The sequence below is a fragment of the Polyodon spathula genome, chromosome 15, assembly GCF_017654505.1.
Source record: "Polyodon spathula isolate WHYD16114869_AA chromosome 15, ASM1765450v1, whole genome shotgun sequence".
NCBI lineage: Eukaryota > Metazoa > Chordata > Actinopteri > Acipenseriformes > Polyodontidae > Polyodon > Polyodon spathula.
Genome location: NC_054548.1, coordinates 4,289,972 through 4,298,271, shown reverse-complemented (window position 1 = coordinate 4,298,271; position 8,300 = coordinate 4,289,972). Strand labels below are relative to the sequence as shown.

General features: G+C 37.6%; 1 protein-coding gene across 1 annotated transcript in view; it reads left to right on the top strand.

Annotated features, from left to right (window-relative positions):
* The window catches only part of LOC121327490 (protein diaphanous homolog 3), a 54,462-nt gene extending 50,852 nt beyond the window's left edge, over positions 1-3,610 (top strand). The window contains exons 9-10 of the mRNA XM_041271561.1: positions 807-902; positions 3,597-3,610. Of these exons, the coding sequence (XP_041127495.1) occupies positions 807-902; positions 3,597-3,610 (110 nt within the window). The remainder of the gene's footprint in view (positions 1-806; positions 903-3,596) is intronic.
* The last annotated feature ends 4,690 nt before the right edge of the window (positions 3,611-8,300 follow it).

The following is an 8,300-nucleotide window of genomic DNA, read 5'->3' as shown; positions in this document are numbered from 1 at the left end:
CCCATCACAGTTGCCACAATTTACTATCCGTCCAGTTGAACTTCGACTCAGAATAAGGTGACTTTACTCTTGGTAGAGCTAGGACTCGACTAGTGTATGTTAAAGATGCTCTTTCCACCTGTCTTTACATATGCATTATTGTGTGCATATATCACACTTACAGTATGTTATGCTGAAAACCCAATTGTGATATTGGTTTACAGCATTCTTACAACTTCAAGTAACTACAAGTTATTGAGGGTATCAGAATCTGAAACTGATTTATATTTACACTGAAACAACAGGTTAATGTTGTTCACTTTAATGATGTGTCACATGCATGCTTCAAGTGGAGGTTTATGTAACTAAAGTCACTTCTAATAACAGCTGTTTTGTGCAGGAATAGAAATGCCAAGAATGACCAATCCTCAAATAAGGAAAGATGATTTATGAGTAGCGTAATGGTCCTGTTATCAGTTCCAATATGAGAATGGTGTTGTGATTGGAAGCATATTCGGCAGAGAGTGGTTGTTCATTTTCACTATAAAAGGCAATGGCCTGAGGTGAATCAATTGAACTTTGATCCATTTTATTGGACGGCAACAAAACCACAAAACGAGAATGATTTCAGAGTAAAAGTAAAGTTGATTTATGAGCATGTTAAAGGCTTGTCTGGTTTTAAAATGGCTGGTTTTAGTCATGACGTAGTAGCCTTTTTTATGCCTGTATTATTTAAAATTGCTATGGCAACCCTCAAGGCTGATGGAATTCCCCCAATCCTTTTATTTATTTATTTATTTTTGTCCCCCCCCCCCACACACACACAGAGAGTGATGAGACAGGAGTGATGGATTGTCTGCTGGAGGCCCTGCAGTCAGGTGCTGCATTCAGAGACCGGAGGAAGCGTCCACCCAGGCCTAAAGGTGAATACTGTCCTTGTTTTATGTTACCTTCCTTGGGAGCAGGGGAATGCAATTCTTAACTTTTTGACCAACAAAAAGTTAAGCTATGCAATGAATGAAATGCTGTAGGGGAGGAAGGATGGCTGCACCAGGGGCATTCTTAATCTTTTCTTCATGATGACAGATTCCAGAGAGACACTCATTCCTGTTGGCTGATGTCAGTACCAGTTTGTGAAGTGATGTACTGACGTCTGTGTTCCTTTATTATAATGAAAAGACAGCTCCATAGAAGCATATGCAGCTTATCTCTGTGAGTTGTATATTAATGTAATTATATGGGAAGTTGAAACTACCCAAAGAAGTAAATGTTTTAATTCCTTCTGCCACTGCATTCAGCTGCCACAAAACATATCTATCCGAAAGGACAGTGCACTCCTTGTAAATTTTATATATATATATATATATATATATATATATATATATATATATATATATATATATATATATATATATATATATTGTTGTGAAGAGTCGAAACTGTGACAAGTGAACTCATAAAACAAAGTACTGAAAATGTCTACGGGCAGTTAGTCTAAGTCCAATTTCGCAGAGGCCTGTGTTGAAGTCTTGTAACCATGGTAAAAAAAATATATATATATATATTTATTTAAATATAAATGCTTTCTTTACCTCTGTCATGCCTGAGCTTATTATTTTTTTAGTTTTTCAGCATCTTTTCCATTTTCTTAAATATACTGAGTGAGTGTACTTTGCCCTGCCGAAATTACCAAAAAGTGGTCTCAATTTGCACACCCTGCGAGATGAAAGTTTTTTTTTTTTTTTTGGTTCCTTTGTGTTGAATGTGCTGTATGAATTCAGATATCCCCAAAGTTGACTGCAATTGCCTGCCCCTCACATCAGCCAGGTAATAATTTACTTTTCAAGTAGTGTGCATCAACATGTACTACTAAATGGGAATTTCATACAGTAGATGATTCAGTGTAACAAGTGCATTCACTGCTCTTCTTTTTTAATTGAGTGATTCAGCACGTTAGGTACATCCAGAGTTACAGAACTGTAATTGCAATTTAAAAAGAAAATTGAGCACCATCTGCTTAGGAAATGTGTAGCAACTTGCTACATAACAACAGATATATTAGCCCCAGTTTGCCGGGTGACAGGAGTGTCAGGAACTGATGATGTTGAACTCGACTTTCTGCTGCTGTTCAGCATTAGATTAGATATGAATACAGGTTTTAAAGTCCTTTTCATGGTAAGTTTGTTCATCCAGACAAAAGCTGTTGCCTTTATAATTTGAAATATCTTCAGTCTTAAAGCATTAATAAAAAAGAAAAAAATAAATAAAATTAATAATAATAGTAATAATAAGTTTAATCCAGTAAGACAGCTGTGTAGATATCAGAACACAGGTGTGTAGGCTATGCTTACAGTATGATAATAATAATACAAACTTCTAAAATGTTTTTAAAAAATTAACAATAAAATCAATGTGTCATTATCAAAATAATGTATTGTTTAATCTCAATCTTGTACATTGTTAATACAACAAAACACGTTAAAATACACTAAAATGTTAGTATCTGGCCTACTTTCAGCACGCTTAAAATTATGAACAGTTTTAATAACGTAATAACTGCATTTAACAAATATACATTACATGTAGGCCTACCATAAATTGTTTTCTATTATTATTACTTATTAATCCTGAGAGTCACTTTCATCAGTGTCACTTAGCAGTTCATTATGCTCAAGTACCTCCTCGTCTTTCTCCACTTCAATGGCAATGACACCCAGCGTTTATTTACAATATTTGCCAGCAGACCCGGCGTGTATTGGAGATTATTTTAAGTTTTACGTTAAATCAACTATATATATATATTTTTTTTGTACTAAATATAATGAAAACAAAATATATAGATATATATACAATTTTAAAGTTTACTTATGTGTTATTCCTCATTGGCAAAAGAGCAGCAGAACCATTACATAGCTAACTGCACACAGAGATCCAGCAGCAAAAATAAATGAAGGGCACCGTGCATTAAAGGATTTCCAGTCAAGTCTAACAGGGCAAAGTACACTGCTGTTCCTAGCTTGGCTCTTGCTTCTGCCTTCTTTTGGCTGCAGCTTACTGAGTAATCAGTCTGCAGGCTTTCTGCATTGCTCCAGGTCAGCTTCCTTTCCACTTTCCAGTCACTGGCCTACAACGAAATGCAGCCAATTATTTCTCAGTGCAGTCCAGAGCTTTTGTTTATCCTCGCTTCCATTTGTACCAACTGCTATGCTGTTTGTTATGGCCAGAAAACCCTATTTTCAAAGCTTTTTTGCCTGGAAACTTATGTTAATGAACAAAATATATAATATATATATATATATATATATATATATATATATATATATATATATATATATATATATATATATATAAATTTTGTTCAATGGATATCAATTGTATGTTTTATTGCTGTAAATAAGATTTAATGTTGTGTTCTACAAGCACTGTGCTGACTGCGACAGAGTAATGAAAGCAGCGGGGATATGTATAGAAAGTCTTGCTGGCTCACAGGTATGCCAACCATGGCAGTAATGGTGGCCATTACACACATGCAGCATGATCCTGGGTTCGACTTGCATTCCACGCATCTTTCCAGTGTGGCTGTCTTGATTATGTCTCCTACGCATGTCTCTTTCCAGTGTGGCTGTCTTGATTATGTCTCCTACGCATGTCTCTTTCCAGTGTGGCTGTCTTGAATACGTCTCCTACGCATGTCTCTTTCCAGTGTGGCTGTCTTGAATATGTCTCCTACGCATGTCTCTTTCCAGTGTGACTGTCTTGAATATGTCTCCTACGCATGTCTCTTTCCAGTGTGGCTGTCTTGAATACGTCTCCTACGCATGTCTCTTTCCAGTGTGGCTGTCTTGAATACTTCTCCTACGCATGTCTCTTTCCAGTGTGGCTGTCTTGAATACGTCTCCTACGCATGTCTCTTTCCAGTGTGGCTGTCTTGATTATGTCTCCTACGCATGTCTCTTTCCAGTGTGGCTGTCTTGAATACGTCTCCTACGCATGTCTCTTTCCAGTGTGGCTGTCTTGATTATGTCTCCTACGCATGTCTCTTTCCAGTGTGGCTGTCTTGAATATGTCTCCTACGCGTGTCTCTTTCCAGTGTGGCTGTCTTGAATACGTCTCCTACGCATGTCTCTTTCCAGTGTGGCTGTCTTGAATATGTCTCCTACGCATGTCTCTTTCCAGTGTGGCTGTCTTGAATATGTCTCCTACGCATGTCTCTTTCCAGTGTGGCTGTCTTGAATATGTCTCCTACGCATGTCTCTTTCCAGTGTGGCTGTCTTGAATACATCTCCTACGCTTGTCTCAAGTGTGAGGACAGGGTGGGTGATTTGGCAAGGCATGGTAGTTATATGTTGATGTTTAGTTTGCTAAATACACAAATAACTTGCTGTGTTTGATAGTTTTGAGACTGCTGCTCAGACTATAACCTCTGATGATGCTGCAGGACAGAATGACTTGTAGTAAAGACCTTCATTGCAGCATGTCTGACACTGACACCTCCATGCCTTTCTACTGTCCATGCTACAAGGTTCCTAAACTATGGCTTTGATGGCCTCAAAATTCCCCCCCAAAAAAGATCACGTGGGCAGTACATTTTAATGACATATCACACCTGCACAGGAATGCTGCAGAACCCAAATGAGATCACAGCTTTCTGTTAAGTAAGGCTGAAGTGTTTCTCACCCAGTGACCTGCCACCTGCCCTGCCCTACTATAGTTTATACCAACTCAGAATATGTTGCTTGTTTTTTTTTTGTTCTATACACATACAACCTTCACAAGAATGATTATTCTGGTAAGAACAAAAAAAAAAAAAAGATCTAGATTGAAATTCAGAACATATGTTAAGTAACTACCTATGAACATTATGTTCATTATATTCTGTAGCCCTTTCACTTTTTAGTTCACAAAATTCTTGATTTATTACATTTTGTAAGCATTCCTATACTGGCTTTTTACATGCACATGTATATGTATTTTGCTTGTCAAGAAATCCCACTGAGAAGAGGCAGTTACCTGTAATTTACAGAGTCATGGTGTATTCATTTGATGTACGTATCGGTTTACACTTGAGACCAGTGTGCAAAAATTGTTTTTGAACAGTAGTACTGTTTTTGTTTGTTTATTTAAGGACAAAACAAAGGAAAGCTAGCAGGCTGCTGTTTTATATTATGTTATTCATGAAACACATTTTGACAGCATATATACTATGCGATACAACTCCTCTATATCTATATATATATATATATATATATATATATATATATACAGGGATGTTCTATTTGGCGTAATTGTCTGCTTTTTTACAAAACTGTCATCATATCATTTTTGTATTATAATTTGAGAATAGGTGGTTTAAAATCGTGTACAAAACCCTATCATAGGAATCCTAACCGCACCTACCAGGACAGGCAGCAGCATCATACACAACTGCTCTCAGTGTGGGCCACCGCTCCAGTGTTGTACAGAAATCGAATTGATTCTCTATTGCGGTCTCTAGAGGGAAGCATCCGCCCACTTCATCACTGCATCAACACTGAACCATGTCTTCAAGACCTGGACACTCATCATGAGCTGGGCCCCCTTGCTGGCACTCAGACTGGTAGCTCTGTTGCAGAGACGGCTGACAAACTAGAACAGAGCACTTAACTGTACTGAGCCACACTGGCTTCTATTCACATGGATTGCTGTCAGTGAGCCTACTTCCCACAACGGGGAGGCCAAGGACTGAGGTTTCCAAGCATAACATGTTGTATTGATGATTACTCTTTCTGCTCAGGCATCATTTGGTGGACCCAGCAAACAGAATTTTTAAACTTTTTTCTTTCTTTCTTTTTGAAGCAGTTTGTAAAAAAGACCTTGTAGAATTATTTATTTAGAAGAGTATGTCATAATACGCCCAACAAAGTCAGCTAAGCTTTTAAGAAAATTCCTTTTCATGCTCAAATGTTTCTGCTCAATATCGATAAAGATAGCACTTTGTTCCCAAAAAAGATTTATTTGAAGTTCAATAGCTTCTAAATTATTGTCAGGGCAGGGGTAATTGGAAGTTGATGCTGCAGTATTACCAAGTGTAAAGTGAATGTAAATGGTTTGATTCTTCTAATGGTTTCTTGTAGTGCAAGGGTCTCTTGGGTGTGATAGACACAGACATTTTAACCCTGAATGGGCAGACACCACCAAACCACTTAACCAGCTAGGTAGATCATCTGTTTTTATCAACCTTTCTAACATGGTGCATTGGATGGGAAAAACAACTCTCAGTTTGACAGTTTGTTTGTTTTTTGTTTTAAGAACTGTGTGTCTGAATATTGTAATATTCAGAAAGGCCTGATTTGTCAATATCTCTTAGTGAGGTATTAGACCATCTCAGAAATGCAAGGTCCCAGCAATCATGCTGTGTACACACGGCATATCCGCCGCTATTAAAATTATTTGCTTATGAAAAAAAAAATATGGGAATGTTTTGAAAGATTGTGAGGATAGTAACATTTCTATTCATGTACTTGCTGCTCATTGTAACATGGGGAGAAGGATGCCCGAATGTTACACATTCCTTGATCTGTTGCAGAACAGCAGCTGTATCTGTATTACATTATATATACAAATAGAAAAGGGCGCAGGAACAAAGCTAACCTTGTAATTAAGCAGGATGACGAGAACTATACTATTAACGCTCCACCCTAAACGAAAGCTGTGCTACTGAATGCCAGGTAACTATGGTTAATGAACAATACTGTTCAATCTCTTACAGTAGATTATGAAAGCAATAACACCCTGACTATACGATGTTGCCTGTACTTGACTTGAATTTCAGGACAGCCAAATAAACAAACATGCAGAACTATTACAATTCGTCTCACAGCGACGAAATACAACTCCCGTTTAGACGTGGAGCCACCTGCTGGACGCTCATTTACATCCCATAATAGTTCTGCACTCGGCTGACAAACTGCAAATTGATTGGTAAGACACAAGGTATGTTGTTGCAGTATGTACATTGTAGAAGTAGTGTTCTCTGGTTCCCAGCGTCTCTGAACTTTGGTAGTAGCACTGTGCAGTTGCCAGCACACACCACTACAGGAAGCGTCAGCTTTCATTATACATGACGTTGAAATGTATTTATGAAGCACTTGTCGTGTGGGCCGCCAAATACTTTGGAAGCACTTGTCCTCCCACATTGTTTGATTTTCCCGAACAAACGGACAAGCCTTAAAATCAAACCCTGTAATGTAATTTCATCCTAAAATATTATTATAGAGCAAACGTTTACAGTTGACCTGATATAATGTATTCTGAAGTGCTGGAAAAAGACTGTGGGTCCTTGAATCACTTCTCTAGAACATCTTTCAATGCTGGGAGGGGTATGGACTTTTTGAAGTGCTTCCTCAACCCCTGGATTCTCTAGACCTGGCAGACTTCAGTATGAAGCATCATTGCATGTCAAGACAATTAGCACACCTTTTTAAGCATGCTTCATCAGTGCTGTTTCTAATTATTGTTCTAGTTCTTTGTCATTATCCAGATAGAGTGGCTCATGCAGTTATCATAATGTATAACATTGCTAACACAGGAGTTTGAGGTTATTAAATCTACAGAACAGCTGTGGCCAAAACTTTTTCATCACCCTATAGAATTAACCAATTTTGCTTCGAAAGTTGAATGGCGCTGAGCTTCCAGGGGAATGACGCTTCTTTATAGTTGTTGTTCTGCACCCTGACATTACACATCTGACACAACCAGATGGCTGAACTATCACAAGCAATAAGGAGTAGGGACCTTGTAGCATGATTTTAATGATCAGTAATGGAAAGTAAATTAGATCATTCTCAGTTTACCAGCTGAGGAAGGGCTGATTTTAATAACCCAGTAAGTCATGGAAAAATAGCCAAAATATACATTGAATGCAGGGATATGGAAATCGGTAGTATTTGACATTCATTGCACAAAGGAGCTTCCTGTCAATAAATCAATTGCATATTAATATGTCTGGAGAGTTAGTTTTGGGAGGTTTGTTTTTGTTATTTCTACATTTTACAGTTCACTATACAGAAGCTGTTGTTTGAAAAATAGGCTAGTTAGAATCTGAACCAAAGTTTATTTGTTTTTGTTTATTTTTTTTATCTTTTCAAAATGTGTTCATGTATTTCTCCACATCTGTCTCTGCACCTGCTTAGCAACACTGCATAATCTGGAATAGTGTGATTCGGCCACTGATGCTGGTGGATTTGAATGAATGCAAGATATAGTGCCTATAGAAAGTCTACACCCCCTTTTAAAATGTTCACCTTTTGTTGCCTTATAGCCTGGAATGTATTAAAATATAT